At 36.0% G+C, this 26181-nt stretch overlaps 1 protein-coding gene across 1 annotated transcript; it reads left to right on the top strand.

Moving 5' to 3' along the window:
• The first annotated feature begins 164 nt into the window (after positions 1–164).
• On the top strand, positions 165–24333 carry LOC137392022 (voltage-gated hydrogen channel 1-like). Its single transcript, XM_068078608.1, has 11 exons — positions 165–314; positions 2176–2258; positions 4997–5065; positions 7062–7186; positions 13682–13806; positions 15122–15317; positions 17640–17734; positions 18263–18368; positions 19398–19478; positions 21670–21941; positions 22982–24333. Exons 2-11 carry the CDS (start codon positions 2233–2235, stop codon positions 23006–23008), a joined length of 1122 nt encoding a protein of 373 aa, XP_067934709.1. The 5' UTR covers positions 165–314; positions 2176–2232; the 3' UTR covers positions 23009–24333.
• The last annotated feature ends 1848 nt before the right edge of the window (positions 24334–26181 follow it).

The raw sequence follows: 26181 nt of genomic DNA on the forward strand, positions 1-26181 counted from the left end.
TTCTCTATCCGTTGCAGTCACCGTCTACCGAGTGACCTTAGAAATAGACCTTCACCAAATGACTTAGACGCTGATCATTATCTGCATCCTGACGCGGTGCGAGATGTCGCCCACATAAATGACGCTTCAGCGCATTTTGTCACTATAGGATTTTCAACAAGGATTTCATATACAATTAGATATTGAGTGTGTTACTTCCACCTTCTTTAAGAGATAAAGTATCATAAAATGTTGTAAATTTATAGATTACTTGATGTGAGGTTGTACAGAACCTTTCAAACTAACGATGTACTCATACTTTAATCACAAATAAGGTAAATATCGGTGTCGAAGTGTCACAAGCACAGTCGAATAATCTGAAAATTTAATCGAAAGATAAGTTTTGATCAGACCAGTTATCCTAACAGTGGTTATTCACCCCATTTGTTAATGTATTGTTAGCTAATTTTAAGTGTGGATCAAATATTGTGCAAAATACTCGAGAACCAATGCGGATGGTTTGTTCATATACTGAAACTAACAAAATAACTATTTTTGAATGCTTATGTGAAAATGTGTTAGTCTAGTCACACATGTCTTGAATAACAAGCTGAGTTCAAAATGTTTACTCATTTATAGTGTTATGTCGTTTTGTAAATTTTTTGAGTGAGACAACACCGCAATAAAAGCAGTCCTGAAATATTGTCTTTTTTGACAACAAACAAGTAGTGTACAATGAACAATCAAGAAATTTTACCCAACAAAGGGCTGTGTTGTTTTTTAACTGGAAATTTAGTATTGTTTACAGTAAGTGTAGGCATTCTTGACCAACATTAATTCTGCTATAGAATTTATATTAGAGCCTGTTGAGCAAGATCAACAACGATGTTGAGCTTTTTTTCTATTATTGTTTTACTATTATACATACATTAAAAAGACAATAAACAGTGTTAGTTTTTAGATGAATTAACTGCGATTGCGATTATTGATGTAAAACTTTATTGATTAATAAAAAAATTCACACAAAATTATTCGTGCATTTTATTTTTAATACCCACAGAGCATTTGCTCTCACAGGCTTCTGGCGTGGTATAAAAATAAGTTCTTTGAGTATTTTTTGCTTCACCATGCTACTTCACCATGCTACTTCACCATGCTACTTTACCATGCTACTTCACCATGCTACTTCACCATGCTACTTTACCATGCTACTTCACCATGCTACTTCACCATGCTACTTCACCATGCTACTTCACCATGCTACTTCACCATGCTACTTCACCATGCTACTTCACCATGCTACTTACCATGCTACTTCACCATGCTACTTCACCATGCTACTTCGCCATGCTACTTCGCCATGCTACTTCACCATGCTACTTCATCATGCTACTTCACCATGCTACTTCACCATGCTACTTCTGCAGTATTTTTGTTAGCCGCAGAACTGGTTGGAGTCAGTTTTTAATAGTTTTAATGTTATATGACCATGCATAGGCTGAGTGTGGCTTGCTATTTAATGAAACACTAAATGGACTGATGAGGGAGGGGGGAAAGTGATCTCAGTACATATCTTTATATCAACAAGAGAAGAGAACAAGAATATGAGTCTTTAAGTTAGAAAATGAACATAAAAATTTAAATTGTTCAAGATTATTATGGTAACCTTAGTATAGTTTTATCAATTTTTGAAATTTTATAGCTCTATAGACTGTGATTAAGTTATTGCCTTATTTCTATTCAGTTACTCTACTAGACATTAGTAAAATAAAGAAATTTTTACTTCATACAAACCTGCTTGTTTCCCAATGCCAACATGTGTTAGCAAATGGACTCACTAAAATTGTTTATGAAAAAATATTATTAATAATCGTATAAAATATTCCTGAAATTGGTAAACAACACTCTACTTTTTCATAGAACCATACGAATGTTGTTAATATGTGATTTAACAGCATCCATATGAAACTTTAAAGATGTTTGAAAAGCTGAAAGCTTTAAGCATCTAATGCGAATGGCCAGTCATTAGTTACTATCTAGAGATACTGTATTTAACAAAGTTTATATTTTATAATCTTTTATTTGCTCTTAGGCCGGTTAATATTCTTTAGATCTTTGGTTAGTTTTTGTAGGCCAACATTATATATATATATATATATATATATATATATATATATAAAATTATTTATGTTTTAGCCAGGCATTTGTGAACAATGAAATAGCTATGCCGGCGTAGTTTAAAAGCACTGCATTATGGGACAAATTCTTCAGGACTCAAGGTACATGTTTATAAGCTTTTTAGCCTCACTGCATATGACCAGAATTCATATTCTAATTAAACTTGTACCTAATGATATATATGAATTTTTTTTAAATATAAATAGTTACACTGACTTATGATGGCTTGAACGTGTGAAAAAAAATCATAGTATATGTTAACATTGTTTGTCAAGCTTTGACTGTGTTCCATTACGATAGTTTATAAAAACTCAACTCTCTATTAGACTTTACTTATAAAACTGAGCAACCCGGAGGTGTTATAGCTGATAAGTAGTTTGAAAGTTAGCTAAAAATCTGCTACTAAGTGTCACATCACACTGTGCCTTCTGTAATGTTGACTGGTCTAACATCGAAATGAGCTCAGTTGGATTTTTGTGACTCTCCATGGAACTCATACGATCCTATGAGTTCTGTCTGATCATGTTCTTACAAACGACATCGTTGTCCTTTTACTATTGTCTAATTGTCCTCAAAATGTGTCTATATGCGCCGGTGCTGGAATAAGGCCTAAGCATGTTCCTTTTCAGCGTGGACTGTCTCTTCCCTCGTGGTTTCACATTGGTTTTGGCTGCGGAGTTTGTCTTTTTTCATAATGTTCGGTCTTCCTCTTGCTCACCAGCTATATCTTCATGTCTAGCCTGTTGTCCATATAGTCCATCTGTTATCGTGCCCTAACCCTAGTCCACAGCTTTTCTCTTTCATGGTTTAGTACAAATTTTATTTTTGTTTCTGATTGCACCTGACCATTTCTCATGCTGCGTATATGTTATTTTTAACAAAATTCATTCTATTTTATTTTTTGTGCTCATTGCCTTTTGCTCGCTGTCGATTAGACTTGTAGTAAGTTTGCCACACCAGAGCAGCTTTCGGATGTCTGTTTGGATCAATTTTAATGAGAGCGAACTAGGTTTGGCATTTGAGATCATTTTTGATTTTACATCTTTCACCTTGGCAAATGTTGGTACGATTTCAATATTGTTGGAGTGACGACTGAATGAAACTGTCAACTTGGAGCTTGAGTGCTCATGTATCCATAACGAAACATCGCTATGGCATTACTCATCAAATTGAAGAATGTTTGTAAAGATGGAGATGCTTCCAGCAGGGAATTTCATGATATGAAGAATAATACTTGGCCAACCCTCAACAATTGAATTAAAGTTCCAAAAGCTTTCATTACTTCATCTGGTTAAATCACTTCTGCATTACTGGGTTTTCTCTCATATAACTATTTTAAATATTTCAGTAATATGTAAAAAGTTTATTTTCATTTTCTCAAAACTTCTCAAAACTTTGTCATCACAAACCTTACTTTGTGATACTGCTGTTGTGACTGGAGGAGAGTCTTATGGTTGGAAACCTGACTAGTAGATTATGAATTACTTTTTCACTGGTAGACTATAGACTACTTTTTGACTAGAAGACTATTGACTACTGTTTGTCTAGAAAACTATGTGTTAACTTTTGATTGGAAGACTGGGTTACCTTTTGACTGGAAGACTATGGACTACTTTTTTTGACTGGGAGACTATGGGCTACTTTTTGACTGAAAGACTATGGGCTACTTTTTGACTAGAAGCCTATGGACTACTGTTTGTCTGGAAAACTATGTGTTAACTTTTGACTGGAAGACTGGGTTACCTTTTGACTGGAAGACTATGGACTACTTTTTTGACTGGGAGACTATGGGCTACTTTTTGACTGAAAGACTATAGGCTACTTTTTGACTAGAAGCCTATGAACTACTGTTTGTCTGGAAAACTGTGTGTTAACTTTTGACTGGAAGACTATGGACTAATTTTTAACTGGCTGACTATGGACTAATTTTTAACTGGCTGACTATGGGCTACTTTTTAACTGGAAAACTATGGACCACTTTTTGACTAGAAGACTATGGGCTTCTTTTTGACTGGAAGACTGGGTTACTATTTGACTGAACGGCTGTTGGTTACTTTTTTAAAGTTGTTAAACAGCTGGACAGCATTAAATACCAGATTCTGGTCACCATGACAAAGTGACTCCTATTGAATAATTATATGCATTGCATTTCTTCTGAAAATATGCTCATTTTAACACCAGATCACAAGTTTCCTTGTTGCACATTATTGATAGTGTCTATCTACTGTGGTTTCCTTGTCTGTTGTTAGTGTTTACGACAGCACTTCCTTGTCGGTTGTTAGAGTGTTTACGACAGCGCTTCTTTGTCAGTGTATCAAGTTATGTTTATATGTTCATTGCCAGCGTGTTCATGACCACAAGAGCTGACAGAGTCTATCGGGTTAACATGATGCTTGATATCTGGTTTCACTCAAGATGCAAGGTTTTTGTTTATAAACAGCTCTGTCAGATACTATGATGCATTTGGTTATTTATCAAAAAAATCATGTCATTGTATTTTGTTATTAGTTTTTTAGGTTACACAATTTGTTAAAAAATATGAAGGGTGCTTTTTATATTTACAAGGAGTTTAGTCGAATGTACATGTAATTGCCATAAGAACAAATTTAAAATTTACGCTTTCACACATCCCAGTAATCTACATTTAGGTAATGATGTTATATTTTCTGCCTGCTTGTATGCTACAGCTATCGTTAAGTGATAATGACCTTATAACACTGAGGTCACGAGTTCAATTCTCTTCAGCATTGTGGTGTTAAAGTTCTTGTATAGTACCTTTATATGTCAGATAGAACATTCTGGACACATTACAAGTTGCAATGGGTCTATTTCATTGCAGCCTCAGTGAGATGAAAGAGCCAGTAGACCATCTTCAACTTAGTCATTCCTCAGCCTTGGCTGGCAAACGGTAAGTACTACTCATCAAGTCAGCGTAATAAAGCTGTATGGAGACACTGATTAGCATTTTGCTTGTGTTTGATAATGTTTTTCAAATTGACCTGGCGGTTTGTGGGAAAAAAGGGTTTATTTACTCCAGTCTGCATTGCTAATACAAGTTAGCCTTCATTGCTTATACTAAAATTGTCATTCTTTGTTGTACTTGTTCACCTGAGTAATGAACTAGGAGAAGACCCTGCATGGCCAACCAATTTTAGTCATCTAGGATCATGATTGGCCAGCCATATTGGTCATTTAGGGCTGTGATTGGTCGGCCATATTAGTCATCTTGGACTTTGATTGGCCGACCATATTTAGTCATCTTGGACTGTTATTGGCTAGCCTATTTTAATCATCTAAATCTAGATTGGCCGGCCAAGTTTAGTCATCTAGGACTGTGATTGGCCAGTCAAGTTTAGTCATTTAGGGCTGTGATTGGCCAGCCAAGTTTAGTCATCTAGGGCTGTGATCGGCCGGCCAAGTTTAGTTATCTAGGGCTGTTATGGGAGGCATTGAAATATTCGTCAAAGTTATTCTTGTTATGAAAGAGATCTAAGCCTTTTTAAATAACTCCACATTTAGTCATATTTATAAATCATGTACTGAAATTATTATTTCAGCCAGGTATTAAATCCTTCGAATGCTAGAAAAGATATAATCATAAACACTCAGTCCTTACCATCAAAAACCATCATAACGTAAATGTGCATTCAGTGTTGACCGATACATCCTGCCTAAATGCCTCAGCTCATGCCAAATGAAAGATGTCATAATGCGATGCTTACTATTAGACTAAATAATTTTTAGCTAGATTTGGCTGCTCCTCTTATCGATCTCGGGTACAAAAGCTATTTAGGAACATTAATTAAAACATATTGATTCAAATGCCTGCGAAATATTGTTCCGCACTTTCAGATCAAAAGAGTTCTACCAAAAATTTACTCAGACATTTATGAGAGCCTCAAATACTAGAATGTGAAAGTCTTAAGCTGGTGCAGGTAGGAGACCAGCTGGACAAAGGGACAAACTTTGCTATTAGTGACAGTTAATACTGCTGCTTTAAAATTTTCCATCAACTCCTTTTTAGACCATTTTATTGACAATTAGAAAAACTTAGTTTTGAAAATATAATTTGCATCAATTCTCTTTCTCTTTTTTTCCTTTCTCTGGACAAAAGAGGTGGGGGGATTCTTAACTGTTTGGCTCAAGTGATATCATTGTATATTGTGAGGAGGATGGAAATGACAGACCACTGAATCCTAAACAGACCACTGAAACAGACAAGCTGTATCTATCTACTACGCCAGTTTTTTATGTGTTACATATAAAACATGCCAGTTAAATCTCTGCTACTAATTCCTAGTAAACAAGACCAAGTGCCTTATTTTTTGGGGATTTGAGCTTTTTGTCAACAAGGCGACTGTCGTAAAGTAAAAGTAGCTTATTATCGCTATATTTCCATTAGACTATAGTAACGTCATAAATGCAGTAGTGCGAGGATGTGACAAAGAATTTCCGAACACATATTGGTCGAACTAAAGTTGGAGCTGAACCACTAATGAAAGACATATTGGTTTTAGTTTCAAAGACACGTGTTGGGATTTTTGTCATTTTTTTGGGAAGAGCCGATTTTAACAAAGATTAATAACTTTTGTGCAAAATCATTATTGTCCCTCCGATCAGTGAGAGTTTGCCAAAAGTATAGAATCGAAAAAAGATGTGTAGATGGGCCAATAGTTGATACCCTGGCTCAGTTCTATAACTGGACCTACCCGGTCTTCAGTGTATCGTCTTATCATCTTATCATAGTAATTGGGAGATCTAGACTACCTACTAATGTTCCAGTTACCCAAGTAACGTTCGCGTTGGGCACTTTACAGCGTATAGCTACTAGATGTGATATTTAAAGCTTAAACTTTAATTGTATCTCTTAGCCATTTTAGTGTTGGATGGTTGGTATGCTGCAGGTTCCACGAGAAGGTTGACTTTTACCTGCACAGGCCCATCGTGGAGTATGTTGTCATCTTCCTTATTATAGTGGATGCTTTGCTTGTCACTGCATCTCTCCTTATTGAGATCAGAGTTATTGAAAGTAAGTACATTGTCATGCAAACTTATTTTATATATACAGACGGTTCCCTACTTACGAACATTCGAGTTACGAACAACAGTACATACGAACGTATGTACCGTTGTTCGTAACTCGAATAACTTTCGAATTATTTGTTTGAACTTTGTTTGAACTTTACATACGTATTGTAAAGGGATTTGCCGGCCTTTGGCACGATCTCTACTAATAAATAAAGAGAAGAGAGTGCGTGTAGTTTCATTCAGCTTTTAATTAGCGAAGGAAATTTCACTAGCCGAGGAGCGTACGGCTATCTTTTCTGCTCAACTAAATGAACGCACTCTTTATACACAATAATATCAACCGTTCTGGCTAACGGCAAACGGTAAGAACACCGGCTAACAAGGTGAACAAATAGAACCGCTAGCGCGTTGGTCTGACAACAATCTAAGTGACGATAAGTGATAGTGTTATGACGGTATATCAGATATAACAATAGCCTAACGAGTGAAACAACGATATAATGAACGGACAACACATACAAAAAATAAGACAACAACGATAAGTGATAGCATAACGAATAAAACAACAATATAATAAAAAGGACAAGACATACAATAAATAAGAAATGCAGTGTCATGGCCCGGCGTCCGCCAGAGTATTATCTCCATTTTATTAAATATTTTTTTAGTACAAACCAATACAGGTTACTTAGACAAGCCTTAAACATACTTATATAAACCTTTAATATACTTATATAGGCCTTAAACATAAATTATAATACAAAATATAGCACTGAAGCAACATACAAACAAATTCACCTTACGAACAATCGTTCGGAACGTAACTCGTTCGTAGGTTGGGAACCGTCTGTAGTAGGTGTTCAAATACTAAGCCTGTGTGTAGCCTAGCTGATTGTAAGGGAGTGAGGTTCTGAATAGTTACTGTGGACGGTCAAAGTGCTGCCATAAGTGTGAGGACAACCATGGAAACTCATTTTGCATCTTTTGCATCGCGTATAATCTAAATACAAGTGTCCATACTTTACAGGTTAAATTTCTTTGCTATGAATGATTTGTAGGAGTTAGACTTATTTTAATCAGATTTATTTTTCAAGTTCACAAAAATGTTAAAGTGTTACTATAGAGATGAAAGCTAAAAACATGAAAAATATCAATTCGCTATAGGAATCAAATGGGGCTATAGGAATCAAACAGGGCTATAGGAATCAAACAGGGCTATAGGAAGCAAGCGGGGCTATAGGAATCAAACAGGGCTATAGGAAGCAAACAGGGCTATAGGAATCAAACAGGGCTATAGGAAGCAAACAGGGCTATAGGAAGCGAACAGGGCTATAGGAAGCGAATGGGGCTATAGGAATCAAACAGGGCTATAGGAAGCAAGCGGGGCTATAGGAATCAAACAGGGCTATAGGAATCAAACAGGGCTATAGGAAGCAAACGGGGCTATAGGAAGCAAACAGGGCTATAGGAAGCAAACGGGGCTATAGGAAGCAAATGGGGCTATAGGAATCAAACAGGGCTATAGGAAGCGAATGGGGCTATAGGAATCAAACAGGGCTATAGGAATCAAACAGGGCTATAGGAAGCAAACGGGGCTATAGGAAGCAAACAGGGCTATAGGAAGCAAACGGGGCTATAGGAAGCGAACAGGGCTATAGGAAGCGAATGGGGCTATAGGAATCAAACAGGGCTATAGGAAGCAAACAGGGCTATAGGAATCAAACAGAGCTATTGGAAGCGAATGGGGCTATAGGAATCAAACAGGGCTATAGGAATCAAACAGGGCTATAGGAAGCAAGCGGGGCTATAGGAATCAAACAGGGCTATAGGAAGCAAACAGGGCTATAGGAATCAAACAGGGCTATAGGAAGCAAACAGGGCTATAGGAAGCGAACAGGGCTATAGGAAGCGAATGGGGCTATAGGAATCAAACAGGGCTATAGGAAGCGAATGGGGCTATAGGAATCAAACAGGGCTATAGGAATCAAACGGGGCTATAGGAATCAAACAGGGCTATAGGAATCAAACGGGGCTATAGGAAGCAGACAAGGCTTTAGGAAGCGAATGGGGCTATAGGAATCAAACAGAGCTATTGGAAGCGAATGGGGCTATAGGAATCAAACAGGGCTATAGGAATCAAACGGGGCTATAGGAATCAAACAGGGCTATAGGAAGCAAACGGGGCTATAGGAATCAAACAGGGCTATAGGAATCAAACGGGGCTATAGGAAGCAGACAAGGCTTTAGGAAGCGAATGGGGCTATAGGAATCAAACAGAGCTATTGGAAGCGAATGGGGCTATAGGAATCAAACAGGGCTATTGGAAGCAAACAGGGTTATAGAAAGCAAATGGGGCTATAGGAAGCGAACGGGGCTATCGGAAGCGAATGGGGTTATAGGAATCAAGCAGGGCTATTGGAAACAAACGGGGTTATAAAAAGCAAACAGGGCTATAGGAAGCAGACAGGGCTATAGGAATCAATCAAACAGAATTAATCTTGCCAAACCCGAATGAATAATGAATACGCAGAAACGTGAAAGGATGGAGATTGATTGGCATTATTGCTTCAGACACAATCCTATCTTTTTAATCTTCAAAATAGTTTATATTCATTTGATGGGCTTTTCTGTAAAGAGCTGCATAGACATAGATACTCTTTTCATTCTTACCTCACAATTAGTTGATGAACATAAAAATAATTTGATAATCTATAGTAACCCTGTCCTTACTCGATCTTAAACTTTTTACAGCTCTCAGGGCTTTAGTACATATTTATTTAGTTGCTCCATTGACTACCGAGGACTACGGTTGATTCGTGATAGCCGGTCTAATCCTTCGTACTTGGTCAAAAATCTAAGGCTAATAGCGAGATATTTCGATCTCACGCACTGCACATCGGGATCAAAAGTTTGGCTGTGGAATATTTGTTTAACGGTTTTCCATTTTGAAATATTTTTTGAGACTAGCTTTGAACAAAGTGGTTCATTTAGTATTTACTTGAAGTATCATTCTCATCAGCCATATCTACCAAATCTAGTGTCCTGTGACTTTTGGCTATTTCATAAGTTAAAAATTAACCATGAAAAAGACCAGATTTGACGGTGTAGAATCGATTCAACGTTCAACAACAAGAAAGTCCGACAGCATCGACGACGATGTCTTTCAGCACTGCGTGGCATCATGGCAGAAGATCTGAGACAAGTGTATTGATACCCAAGAGGAGTACTTTGAAAGGGTTCAACTAGATGAGCAAATTGAAGCAACGCGTTTTGAGTTATAGCTCCATTCCTGGAACTCTCAGATTAGACATACTTACTCATATATGCTCTTGTGCTTTGCACAAACTTGTGTCACATGATAAATTGTGTAGTTTTACTGTGCCGTACTTTTCCTACGTGGTGGATTTTTTGCCCAATGAGCAAATAGGTCAGTTTTTTCAGTTATTTTATGTAGAGTTGCCTCCACTTGTCTATTACGAATTTCATTATCAGTATGATCTAACTTATTATAGGGTTTATTGATAAACTAGCTGTGCTACCCAGCGTTGCCCGGGTAATAAAAAAGTCTGTGGTCAGAAAATTGATTTGTATTTAACATATAACAACATTTGCCATTCTAACTTTTAAACTACGTATCACGAGAAAAGTGTTTTGTGTAATTTAAATAAATTAAAAGAGAAAATAAAAACAACTGTAAAGGTTTTCAAACTGTCAAAAACTTTGTCAAAATTGCATGCTCCTTTCTTTGGAGGCATTGGACAATGTGTAACTTCTGAGAATACATGTATTTAACAGATTAATAAAAAAAAATATGACAAAATATGATAGCATTTTGTAGTTAAAGTTTTATTAAAACAATGTCTGCCAAAAATGGTTGAGTGAAAAATTAATATTAATAATAAAGATTGGAAACTAAGTAATAATAACAGTGATACGAAAATTAATAATGTTTAAACTTCAAACACGATACTCAAATTATGGTTAAAAAAACGCAAGTTGGAATGACAACGATAATGAAACAAACTTTAAAACTTATATTATAAACTTCCAAAGTTATAAGAAACTTATAAATGTAATTAGAGAATGTAAATCTATATATATATATTTTTCAAAATATGTAAATGTATGCAAGTATAAGAGAGTGAGGAATAACTGATACTTGTAATCTTACACGATAAATCTTGCAGATAATCTAACGGATAATCTTACAGTAATCTTACAAATTTTTGTTTTAAAATTTGAAATTAATTACGAATTACCAATTGGTTATGTTTAAAAGGAAATATGTGTAAGCTAATACACAAAGCAAGCACTGATAGGAACTTTTGTGAAACACGTGTGTAACGAATGCAATATTCGTCTGTTGAGGAAAGGAGATTGCGCTTGTTAATATACTATATCACTTAAAATAAACGTTAAATAATAAATTGAAAAATATTCATACAAACGAAAATGTTTTAATTTGAACTAAAAGAAATAACGTAAAAAGATTTTTTAAACGAACAAAATCTTTGTTCGTATTTAATGGCTGTGGAACGCAAGGTACTAAATCAGAATCCACAAAACATTATGTAGCTGGGAAAAAATCTTCTGAGCAGCTGGAATAAATTAGTAGCGAACTAAATGTAGACGTAAAATAAATAGCAAGTATGTAAATTACGAAATTTCTATGCAACGTATATATTTTGGTAACGTATATAATCAGTTGAAAAATCACCAAATTTTAAGTTCGAGATAAATTATTAGCTTTAACGCAAAAAGACGAAAAAGCATCGCGTTGCATATACTTAGTCCCAAAATATCTCTGAACAGAAGCATCGTAACGCTTGGCGCGCAAAGCTAAAATAGTTAGCATGGGATATGGGGTATATGAAAACACCCCTGATTACTATGCCGTTCTAGCTCAGTGGTAAAGTGTCCGGATATGAAACTTGTGGATGCAATCGTGGTGAGTTCAAATCCATAAGGATGCGGAATGTTAAGATCAAGATTTTAATAGCTATAGTCAGAATGATAGACAGACGACATACATACTTTGAGAAATACAGTCAAACATGGATAACTCGAACTTCACGGGACCGAGCGAAAGTGTTCGAATTATCAGAGCGTTCAAGTTATCAGAGCACTGTCACAAGTCCATGTATTTACTTATTTATTAGTAGATACATTTACATATACAAACTATAATATAAATCAAAAGCACAAATGGCTTGTTTCAAATTAAATGCTTCTAATGTAAAGTTTAAAACGTTTTTATCAAAAAGTATAGAGATTTTTCTTATCACTTGAGATTGGTTCGTTGTTTGAGGTGATGTTATTGCCAGGACAGTTTTTAGATTGACATTGGCAAAACTTGATCGTTGTTGAAATGCTTAAAAGAAAAGACATCAGTACATATACAAACTATAATATAAATCAAAAGCACAAATGGCTTGTTTCAAATTAAATGCTTCTAATGTAAAGTTTAAAACGTTTTTATCAAAAAGTATAGAGATTTTTTATCACTTGAGATTGGTTTGTTGTTTGAGGTGATGTTATTGCCAGGACGTTTTTTAGATTGACATTGGCAAAACTTGATCGTTGTTGAAATGCTCAAAAGAAAAGACATATTTTTTCTTTTGAGTGTTTTACCCACGATCAATTTTGCCGATTTTTCTTGAAGTTTATGCAAAGATTACCTCACTTTACCTTGCTTCCGAAGGGTGATCGCTAAGCGAATGTTTGGTATAAATCAAATTTCACCAAACCTTTAGAAAAGTCGTCGACAAAAATATTTTGCCGATGGTGGTAATAACGACGCTTATGAATTACGAAAAGTTGAGGTTTACCTCTATGGCTTGGAATAAAGTAAGTTTCAAAAGCGATAACAACCGTTTCGGTAGCCGTTGGGAAAAAACAGTTCGAGTTAACAGTGTTGAGTTCAAGTTATCTATAGCAATTTATCATTATGTGGGAACGGACCAAAGAAAACCGTTCAAATTAACCATGTGTTCGAGCTATCTGTGGGCAAGTTATCCATGTTTCACTGTATTCAGATAGATGGAATAGTGAGTCAAATACGAATTAATGTTAATAATCTTTTGGACATGATAATTACATAATGGTATATATCGGGTGGAGAGGGAAGATGGTTGGTTGAGGGGTGTTTGGTGGGTTGATTGGGGGAGGGGTGTTTAGTGGGTTGATTGGAAAAGGGGTGTTTGGTGGGTTGATTGGGGGAGGGGTGTTTAGTGGGTTGATTTGGGAAAGGGGTGTTTAGTGGGTTGGCGGGTGTGTTTGGTGGGTTGATTGGGTGGGGATGTTTGGTGGATTGATTGAGGTGGGGGTGTTTGGTGGGTTGATTGGGGTGGGGGTTGGTTGGAAAGAACAACTAGTGGTGGCTGGTTATCTATTATAGTCTATTCATGCAAAGGCTTCAATCACTTCAAGTGATGGCGTAGCTAGGCTGTTTGTTTTTCTATTTATTCCACTGATGCGGTGTACGTACCGCTTACAGCTTTGGCCAAGGAAAGTGCGAGTTCAGGTTTAGAAGTTCGATCAGATGAGGTGGTACGACTGGAGCACACGGGAGAAGCCTTGCATTACACAAGCCTTGCCATTCTAACTCTCTTCATGATTGAGGTGAGTGCTGATGTACTGTTGCTGTCCGTTCTCTACAGAGTACAGTGATGAGAGGTTATGCTCTGCAGCTATTGGTTCTTTGCCAAACTCAGCGTTGAGTGGTGATGTATTGTTGCTGTCCACTCTTTACCAAATACAGATGTGAATGAGGAAAGTTATTATATAGACCTATCCAAAGTTTATAATTTATGGGCTATTAAACACTAGTATTTAAGTTTCATAATACCTGGTATTACGGAAGTTTAATTTTAATCTCTTTGTTGCTTTGACATATGACACGCTATTTAGGTCTCTAAATAGAGCTTAAATATTGGCAGCGTTTATTAGCAGAGAGAGTGGTTGTACAGAGCGCTAGTAGTTAGTGATGCAATAGGGTAGCAATACAGTTAAATCTTTACTTACTGTTGCCCCAACATATGATATCAAGTCAGTCCAAGCACCTGATGCTATGCCTGAAAAAATATCGACTATTCATTGCTTTGTGTACCATGTTCAAAGTTTATAGATACTGACCAGTGTCGTAGTTATTAGTATATAAGGTTTAGATACTGACTAGTATCATAGTTGTTAGTATATAGGGTTTAGATACTGACTAGTACCATAATTATTAGTATATAGGGTTTAGATACTGACTAGTATCATAGTTATTAGTATATAGTGTTTAGATACTGACTAGTATCATAGTTATTATTATATAGGGTTTAGATACTGACTAGTATCATAGTTATTAGTATATAGGGTTTAGATACTGACTAGTATCATAGTTATTAGTATATAGTGTTTAGACACTGACTAGTACCGTAGTTATTAGTATATAGTGTTTAGATACTGACTAGTATCATAGTTATTATTATATAGGGTTTAGATACTGATTAGTATCATGGTTATTAGTATATAGGGTTTAGATACTGACTGGTATCATAGTTATTAGTATATAGTGTTTAGATACTGACTAGTATCATAGTTACTATTATATAGTGTTTAGATACTGACTAGTATCATAGTTATTAGTATATAGTGTTTAGATACTGACTAGTACCCTAGTTATTAGTATATAGGGTTTAGATACTGACTAGTATCATAGTTGTTAGTATATAGGGTTTAAATACTGACTAGTATTATAGTTATTAGTATATAGTGTTTAGATACTGACTAGTACCATAGTTATTAGTATATAGAGTTTAAATACTGACTAGTACCATAGTTATTAGTATGTAGAGTTAGTCAGTATATGATGGTTAACATAAGATGGTTTAGAAACAAACCATCACCTTCACTACCCATTCCCAATTGAGTCCAGAATACTGTTCTGCAGGTTTTGTTGAAGCTATATGGACAGAGAGTGAAGTTCTTTAAACGAAAAATTCAAGTAGTTGACAGTTTCGTGGTCGCCATCTCGTTTGCCCTTGACATAGCCGTTATCATAGTTGGAGATGTTGACTCTACACTAATGCAAGGTCTCGGGCTCATTGTTGTTCTCCGACTTTGGAGGCTCGTGCGTATAGTCAATGGTGAGTCATTGAACTGAGAAATTTTGTCTGTTGCGGGCAGCAGTCCATGTCAACGCTGTCTTTCTTAAGTTCATGACGTAAAACATAAAAGCTTAGAAGAGTATTCGTTCCTGTATGTGAGAGTCTGTCAAGAAGTGTATTCACATCTAGCTGGACACGCCATTGTTCCAGCGGCTTGATATGGATCAGGCCTTAGTCTAAGCTCATTCCAGTTAGGTTAATAACAATACAACTATATAACTTACCCGTGTTGTGTGTAAATGACGGCTATTACTCCACTTTCAAGCTTACATGTAGATACACTTATATTTGGCAGATAGAATGTCATTTAAGCTGTCGAAATGGCAACTGTTTGTCTCATAAGAATGATGTAACACCCATTTAATTAGAATTATACTCAAAAATACTCTAGTAACCAGCATCAGATGTAGTATGGTGGATGAGTTTATCATATTCTTATTTGAGCAGCTCTTCCAATAATGCGTTTTTGGTTAATGCAACCAAATCAAACAGACACACATACCTTTGGCCTATGCAATAGGCCATGTATTCTATGATGATGCATATAAACAGACATTTCAGAAGTTGTCTAATCTTTGTTGCTATTTTTAAAAAGTTCCATGCTCACAACAATATGAGCTAAAACCATGAAATTCAAAGTTAACCTCAGGGATTATTGTATCCTATCCGAAGTGTCTCTACCCATTAATTTGTTCATTGAATAAGCCTTCATGAATTTCAGACATCATTTTATAGTAATGTATTGGTTAATGTTGAAATATGGAGGTTATTCTTATGGTTTTAAAATACCTCTTATTCTGCCTTTATACTCGTAAGGTTATTTATGCTGTCATGGAGTAAGGCGCAATATTTAACCCACCTTAAAATCTCTGCTTATGTGTTCACAAGACTTCAATATATGCTGAAAAGGTAGCCATCACAAAAATAAGCACTAGCTAGTAGTGCTGCACGATAAAACGATATAATTCGATGTGACGATATATTTCAGTGGATGATTTTATATTTGGTCAGTTTTCAAATCGATATGAATATCAAAGCCGATATTTTCTCAAAATATCGGCTTATTTTATTTTGCAAAACTGGTGTTGTCCATCCTCCTTATTGTAAAGAGGAGACAGCTCCTGTTTTTCAACCGATATTCACCGATATCCCCTCATATCGTTCGTGTTAAAGCCTAACACTATATATCGAAGAAGACAACTCCAATTTTCGATATTTTTTGATATTCGATATATTTAGAGACCAAATAATCAAATGTACATGCAAAGATATCGTGCAGCATTACTAGCTAGGTTTAGAGCTACAACCTTGGAATCGCCAGCCCTAACTAAATCGATATAAAGGATTTAGGGCCTACAACATGACTATAGCCTTGATGTTGGCTGTTGTCTTCTACTCGCTTACTAACCTGGGTATGTTAGGGAACGCTAAGTTGATAGCTTCCAGTCTTAGCTTCTTAGATCATGTTTGATGATGTATCTTCAACACCTGTTTCCAATAGCCTCAGTATTAGTTATAGCATGTTGGTGTCTGTTCTGGAACCTTCCATATTGCACATGTCCCACTCAGTTATGACTCAGTATGTCTTAATAAATTAGCTACTTATTAGTTCTTTTGTCTGATGAATATAGGAGGTGCTGTGGTGGAATAGAGAGCCTAACCTCTGACTTCTAACCTTCAGTTCAAATCTGGAATAAGCTGCGGATGGTAGCAAGAAGACAATGTTTCTCCTTAAAAAAGTTTTGTCAACTTTTGGTTGTCCTGAATAAATATATGCGAGAAGATAAAAAATGGTGTTAAAAATTAAGATGCCTGTCAAGAATGACCTTAAACATTCTACATCAGATGCCATTGTATGAACAGTGCGGGTCATTTATGAAAATGATTTGGTGTAAATGGTGGTAAACCATCGTAATGGAAACTTTGGCAATATTTATTATTCAGTGTTGAAACTGAACTAGTTTCAGTGCATGCATCACATCTTTATGTAGCCATGCCTTATTCACATAAAGGATCGTTATGTAGCCATGCCTTATTCACATAACGGATCGTTATGTAGCCATGCCTTATTCACATAAAGGATCGTTATGTAGCCATGCCTTATTCACATAAAGGATCGTTATGTAGCCATGCCTTATTCACATAAAGGATCGTTATGTAGCCATGCCTTATTCACATAAAGGATCGTTATGTAGCCATGCCTTATTCACATAAAGGTTTTTGAAGGTGCCACAGGTTTTTCTGACTGCATGAGCCGAGTAGTAATGTATTGTAATGTTGACAAGTGAACTGTGTCTGCAGGTGCTGTGGTTGCCACTAAGGAACAGCTTGATGTGAAGATCCATGAGGCTAAGACAGAGGCGCGGGAAGCGAAAGAAAGAGCTCAAGAGTTGGAGGTAGTTGGTTAGCTTTACTCTATAAGCAGTCTATAAATTTAATGTATCAACACTGTTGAGATAATTAGTTCGTCTGCTGTATATATATATATATATGTATATATTTTGAATTATATTGGGTTTGTATGTGGAATGTGACAGTCTTACAGCTAATGGAATCGATTTCAATCTGTTTTAAAATTATGGATTTTAGTTGGCCAATTGCGTATTTTATTATGTTCTAGAAGCACAACTATCATGTAAGTTGTTCTAAAATGATATGACAGTCTCTTATTTCATAAAGATGTTAAAATCATTAACTACATATATGCAGAGTGTTAACATTTATCAAACGTTACCATTTATAAATATAAATATGGTATTTTATTATAACTTGCATAGTTTTATAACTCATTATAATTTTATTATATATTATTATTTTATACTTTATTATATTAATATTTATTTTAATGTTTTATAAAATGTTAACATTATGAAATTAATTAGTTATGTTAACATTATTAGCAACTTTCTCTGTTCCTTACTTAGATGTTGATGGGGGAGAGAGACAGAGAGATAGAGTTTCTAAAAGGCCGACTTGGTAAATACGAGCCAATAGAGATGATACCTACTGGTTCTACACGGTTGCCAGCTTGTAAGTATCCAACTTGGTGTATTACAGGCAAATGTGAAAGCTACACGAGCAGGAGTGCAGCCACACGCCATCGCAATAATATGTATACATCTAGGCACACTAACATGAATATACATACTAACGCATAGACATCTAGGCAAACTGTCATGATTGTACACACAAACACATAGACATCTAGACGCACTAATATTGATGCACCCACAGACACCTAGAAATCTAGGCACACTAACATGAATACACACACAGACACATAGACATCTAAGCACACTAACATGATTGCACACACTAATACACAGACATCTAGGTACACTAACATGATTGCACACACTAATACACAGACATCTAGGTACACTAACATAATTGCACGCACTACCACATAGACATCTATGCATGTTCCAACTATGAACTATTATACTGTAAAATGTTACAAATAGCACTGCTTCAACTCTCCCTAAAACCAGCTGTTATTGTTGTTGTTGTACTCCTTGTTGTTACAAGGCTTCAGAATATATTCACATAACATACAGGTTGTACAGTCAAGTCCCTGAATTCAACTTCAAAACTTGCAGACGATGTGTGAGATACACTTAGGCCACTTTATAACTTTTTTGCAGTTCAGATTACTTCCTGTTGTACTTGTCAGACATATTCTTTATACTGATTTAGTAAAACTTGCAATTATAAATTATACCAAATGGATTTTTATAGGCATTAATTGAGAATTCTGATGGTAAATGTGTTCCGAAACTAGTAATACAGTCACAGAGATTAAAAGACTGCTAAAGTTATGCAACAGGAGAAGACAATTCACAAAATTATGTAGTTTCAATGATGTTGTTAGTATTTCCATAAACCAGTTCTGGTAGTTAATTTTGTTATAAAATTTTCTGCTGTAGTCGTATTCTAAAAGTATATAAAGAATCATATAAGTTTAGACTGTAAATTTAAAACTATGCCCGTGTATCTCTATTTAAATTAGAGTACATGTATCTTCCTTTGTTTCTTTCTCAAACCTGTGGTGATTATTAGATTTACCGGAGACTAGAGAATTTCCTAAGCAGGTGCTGGGAGACGTGACAGATGATGAAGACTACCGAATGGGATTTTCAGGTAGGCGGAACCCATTTCCTTGTAGGATATGACCTGAAACTTTCTGCACCATCATGAATATACCTACAAAATCTTATCAGAAGGTGATAATTAATCCACCATTCGGATCCTTAGCTGAAAGCCACTGTGTGACTGTGAACACGCATGCCTACAGAGTTTGTTCATAGTCTGAGCATCAGAGGACATTTAGTGATATCTATCGGAATCGTTTAAAGGTTTAACATATGTGAACGCTTGTCGATCCCTCCCTTCCCCCGCAAATGGTCTTTCTTTTGGTATGGAATTTATATGACCATTTGCTCATCAGACTTTGTGTAGAAAAGGTTATGGTTAGATGCTCTTCGTAACACCACCGATGGTCCTTGTTTGACTCTAGCCACCAACTAAAGGCTGGTTCACACTATATCGCCGTATCTCAGCGTTGATGCCACAATCGTGGAAGATAACAATAACTTCGGTGATCGTTGATGACAACAATGTTCACAGTATCACAGACTCATCCGTAAATACTCCATCAGTGAAATGGATGGAGTATTTGCATCAGTAAATACTCCATCAGTGAAATGGGTGGAGTATTTGCATCAGTAAATACTCCATCAGTGAAATGGATGGAGTATTTGCATCAGTAAATACTCCATCAGTGAAATGGATGGAGTATTTGCATCAGTAAATACTCCATCAGTGAAATGGATGGAGTATTTGCATCAGTAAATACTCCATCAGTGAAATGGGTGGAGTATTTGCATCAGTAAATACTCCATCAGTGAAATGGATGGAGTATTTGCATCAGTAAATACTCCATCAGTGAAATGGATGGAGTATTTGCATCAGTAAATACTCCATCAGTGAAATGGGTGGAGTATTTGCATCAGTAAATACTCCATCAGTGAAATGGATGGAGTATTTGCATCAGTAAATACTCCATCAGTGAAATGGGTGGAGTATTTGCATCAGTAAATACTCCATCAGTGAAATGGATGGAGTATTTGCATCAGTAAATACTCCATCAGTGAAATGGGTGGAGTATTTGCATCAGTAAATACTCCATCAGTGAAATGGATGGAGTATTTGCATCAGTAAATACTCCATCAGTGAAATGGATGGAGTATTTGCATCAGTAAATACTCCATCAGTGAAATGGATGGAGTATTTGCATCAGTAAATACTCCATCAGTGAAATGGATGGAGTATTTGCATCAGTAAATACTCCATCAGTGAAATGGGTGGAGTATTTGCATCAGTAAATACTCCATCAGTGAAATGGATGGAGTATTTGCATCAGTAAATACTCCATCAGTGAAATGGATGGAGTATTTGCATCAGTAAATACTCCATCAGTGAAATGGATGGAGTATTTGCATCAGTAAATACTCCATCAGTGAAATGGGTGGAGTATTTGCATCAGTAAATACTCCATCAGTGAAATGGATGGAGTATTTGCATCAGTAAATACTCCATCAGTGAAATGGGTGGAGTATTTGCATCAGTAAATACTCCATCAGTGAAATGGATGGAGTATTTGCATCAGTAAATACTCCATCAGTGAAATGGATGGAGTATTTGCATCAGTAAATACTCCATCAGTGAAATGGATGGAGTATTTGCATCAGTAAATACTCCGTGACGTAGTATTCCCATCTCTCTTTTTAAACTTTCGTGAAGAAATCTCTTTGTTCTCGTGCTGGATTCAAATACTAGTCTCGCAGCAACTATCATAAGCGAATATGAATAAATCATGCTATTCGTGAATTACTATCGCTGAAATGGTTCACATTTGAAAGGTGATCGGCGAAATATCGGGAAAGTTTGTCGATGCTACTGATTCACGGTTCACATAATCAACGATGAACGCCAAAAGGAAAATGCTGTCAAACGGCGATATAGTGTGGATCAGCCTTTACTGATCACAAGCCTGCAGACTAGGCTTGTAAGGGCTTGGTAAACAATATATCTACTATTAAATGTCTTCTAACGCTAGTCATGATTTCTCAAAGGTTAAAAAAGTTCACCATCCAAAATTTTACTCTAGATTTATTCACTCGCTTCATGTTCCTCATGTTGTTTCTCATAGCTGGTTCATCTCGCTGGGAAAAGCTCACCTGACTATAATTAGCCCTTTAAACTGTTACTGGCACGCATCTCTGTGTCTGTCACTCATGTGTCAATATGTTATTCACTCATGTGATCACAGATATGCAAGCGGCTTCGAGGCCAAAACCTCGCCCAGCTATAAATAGTGCAGCAACAGCATTCCAAGCATACCAGCCGGGTGCAACATACCAAGTCACGAGTCAGTACCCTGAGTCCAGTAAGGCTCCATACCGAGCGGGGGCTAACAAGTCACCGTACCGGACTCCGCTCGACTATCACACTAACGATTTGGTTGACACTGCTGATGAGTCAGACGTCGTGTCCATCAAACCCTCTAAGGCTAGAAGTGGCAACACCTTCACTGTTAAGAAGGTTGGTCTAGAGATTACCCGTGCTGAACTTGAAGTATAATCTAGGTTTATGGTCTATTAGTTGTATGCTGCCTCCTTGGTTAAAATATGGCATTAATTAGCTATTGTGGAGCATCGGATGTAACATACTGTTCCCTTCCTGAAGGTTGATTGCTGAAATGCTGTCTACCCTCAGAGAAAAAGAGTCTTTTTTGCACAAGCAGTTTGATGTCCTCTGGTTGCTGTTGCCATCAGGCACAGAGATAAAATGCCCAAGCTCTTCACAACAAACAAGAGAAAATCACACTCACAAAATGCTTAGTGATGACAGATAATATATTTATATTTAAATGCGAAAGCCTAGCTCTATGGTGTTATTGTTAATTTGTTTGAGAATTCACTATCTATATCTTAAGCAAGAAACTGGGGGTTCAAGCCTCGATACCTGTCATTTTGTTTCTGGTTCTAAATGGTTTCATCCCTTATAAAGGCACTCGTACTGTTATGATCAGAAACGCATGAACAAGTTTATGTGACTCCAGCCTAACCATAGCTTCTTGTTCAGTTAACGATTGAAGGAAGGTGTTTATTGACAACTCATAGGATAAAAGACATGTTTTATTTATGTACTTATAAAACTCTGCTCGTCATGTAAGCTTGCTTGATATAGTTGCACTGAATGAAAAATGTAAACAGTAATCAAAGCACTTCATAAAAGATCACCGCATACAGGACTCGAACTCATGACATTCAGCTTAACAGGCGGACACTCTACCCACTACAACAATCGTGTGACATTAACAATTTTGGCATGACGGAAGAGTTATGAGAGCAGACTTACTATAGTAGACTTACTATAGTAGACTTACTATAGCTTGATAATGAGAAAAAAAACATACACATGTTTATTAAGGACAACTACCCTCAGTGAACATGTTTATGGATTGTTCTCGTGAAATAAGCAATTTGCACTGAAAATGAGATAAACCCGAGCAAAGCTGGTTTTACTGCTTGTTCATTATATCTGTTGATATCAATTACTCATCATCTGTACATTTGTAGGATGGTGTTCCGATGACCTCACTATAGGATACACATATCTATACCTGATAGACTCACAAGGCCAACTGTAAACTCTTTTTAGACCAATTTGTGCATAAGAAAACCGCATGGCATACCATAGCAACACATGACGGATTATATATACATGTAGTATTTTAGAGCCTGCTTTTACTGTGCATGATACTCGGAAACAAATGCCCGACTTTGTGACGCAAGGCATTAACCTCAGCTATTATTTATTAATATGTTTCTCTAACGGTCGTACTTTCAACTCGTATGATAGCCTGGGTTCCTTATAACAACTGTTAAAACGGCAATGGTCATTTGAGCAACTACATAATGGTAATTGTTCTAAAGCAGCGACTGTCCTAACCACGATGACTTGATAGCTAGTGTAATAAAAAGTATTTGTTATAACAGCGACATTGCCGTTGTCCGATCTTTCAGCTAACATTTTAGCCAAAATCGTTTTCGTCAAACAATAGCCTGCAGTTAAAAAAATAACATTAATTTTAAATTGGTTCCATAAATCATACTTGAATTGATAAAATATTTAAAACAAACCAAAAATATTAAAGCTAGCCAAATCATGTCGGATTTGTTTCTAAACTGTGAGCAAAGGATCGAAGGAATTTTTTGCATGTCGCATCGTTAACAATGACTTACTGATCGACTTATAGTGAATTTTAATCAGTACGCCCCCTTATGAAGTTGCCATTATGATAATCGCTGTTTTAATAGCCGCTATCCAACCAGGATACCGATTACATTAGCCGCTAGTCGGCTGTTCTGACTACTGTTAACAATTATAGGAGTAGGTTAGAGGGAGACAACTTTTTTTATATTTTCAAATCTTTTTTGATTAGGTGTGTTTTGTATATATGCAGGCTTTATCCTTTTGAGATGTTTTTTGCCATATCATGATAATCTACATTCGCTTGCTGGGTATTTACCTACCCCTTGGTTTGTATGTGCTGCTTGTGCCCATGCTATATTCGTATTACACAGTCGCTATGCCACTTTGTTTATTCAACTGCAGGGTGTCCATACTTTTTAAACACCCTTTGCAAAATTATATCAAAAGACATTTCATTCATGATACATGACATATTGTGTGCGTAATGATGAATTTGTGCGACGATATTATGTAGCATTTACAAAATTTTACTTGTTTGCATTTGTTTTTGATGATATATAATATCTGTTAACATATTTTACATAATATTGATGTATATATTTTAATGTGCATTTGAATGCATTTACACAATAATACAAAATTGTATTATAACTAGTTGAATTATTTTATGGTTTCCATTTAAGACAAGGTAATGAATATAAGTATTTAATCACTCTATGGCTGTGAGTCTATGAGTCTGTGAGTCTATGAGTGATGACACAGAAACAAGCCTAATGTAAACAACTCTAACTCACGTCATGTTGAAGAACTCGGACTACCACTGGTTTCAAATGGCATCTAATTAGGCAAAGCATATCTTAGCGTTGTTGACTTGCTTATGATAATTAAAGGTGGTATGGATTATCAAACATATGAAAGTGAGGATTTTATAACAAATGCAATATTGCTGTATTTCTGTCATGCATTTTAAATTTTGCAAGCATTATGAAAACTAAAACCAATAAATGCAATGCAATTTTTGTCAACAAAAATACTAGTGTACGTTTGCCTGAAGACATCTTAAGTGTAAGAGTGGTTGGAAGACTGCCAGCCACCGGTACAACTGCACTTAGCATGTTTAGTCAAACCAATTAAAGCTTACGTGCATGAATTGGACAGTGACGTGCGCTTATACACTGGCTAATAGTTCAAGCACATGAGAGCGAGTCATTGATGACACAAGTTTAAAAATTACTCATAAAAACACATTCCACAAGGAAGAGAATGTAATTTAAGGTTGTAGGGAGGGAGGACAAATCTTAATAGGAATTATTGTGATTAGCTTGTTTATCTCTCTTAGATATTTGTTATTGGTTATTGTTCGTCATAATATACATTTTTTAAGAAAAATGGTAACAATTTTTTGAAAATATTTATTTATAAATTTGATTATAATTATTTACGTTAGAAACTCTCCTACATTACTTTTTGTCAAATTACAAACCCTCAAAATTGCAACGAATTAATAAAATAACTCTTCTTCCAGTAGTACAAATTTCAATTTGGAAATAGTGCTGCCAGCAAAGAGTAGTTCTAAAAATATAATTATAATGAAGCGTGCTGGGATGTGTACAAATTCGCGGAATGTCAGTAAATAACAAATATACTTTTTCTATTGAAATGTTCTCATTCTTGTGACAACCTGTAATCCTAGGATTATTAGGTAACCTCAAACACTATATAATAATAATAATAATAATAATAATAATATGTGTAATTAGTTATATTAGCTTTAATAGCCTGGAGCATAAATGATGCCAAAAAACTTGAAATAACAATATTACTGCTGCTGGAACTGCTGTGATTTTAACAGCTATAGCCTAAAATCCTTCAAACCAACAATCAGCTTTTGGTCTATTGGTCTACAGCTGGCCCTACTACTGGTGGAGCCAAACATGATCATTGGTTAAAAGGTGTAAGCATAAAACCATAATAAACTAACAGAGAGTGCTGTTTGGTTTGCAAGGACCAATGATGACAAATACACAAATATAATTGTAACAGTTTTGATGTACAGATGCTACCCTACTTACGAAAATTTGTTTTACAAACAATGATAGATACGAACGGTGTTGTGCGTATGTCAAAAAATGTTTGTACAGAGATGCCGTAAGTTAGATTTTGTAATGCGTACATTTTTCCGAGTAGTCCATCTTTCTGCTGCTGATATAAATCTTTCCAAATAATTACACAACCAGTGCGTTCACGATTTTCAGCAACACTTTGAAAAAACTTACAGTAGCATTTCTTTTACAGTACTACTGTTTCTCCATTTGTACACATCTCCATGGAGCATATCGCTGTATTATGATTTAGTACTCTTTGAATGCAGTACAAACCGATATAGGTTACTTATACAAGCTTTAAGTAGGCCTATACTTATGTAATCCTTAAACATATGTTTCGTACAGAATAATGAACTGAGACAACTTACGAACAAATTCGCTTAACGAATGGTCGTTTGGACCGCATCTCGTTCGTAAGTTAGGGAGCATCTGTGGTTTCACATCTCAGTTGTTTCCCT

Source organism: Watersipora subatra, chromosome 3, assembly GCF_963576615.1.
Source record: "Watersipora subatra chromosome 3, tzWatSuba1.1, whole genome shotgun sequence".
NCBI lineage: Eukaryota > Metazoa > Bryozoa > Gymnolaemata > Cheilostomatida > Watersiporidae > Watersipora > Watersipora subatra.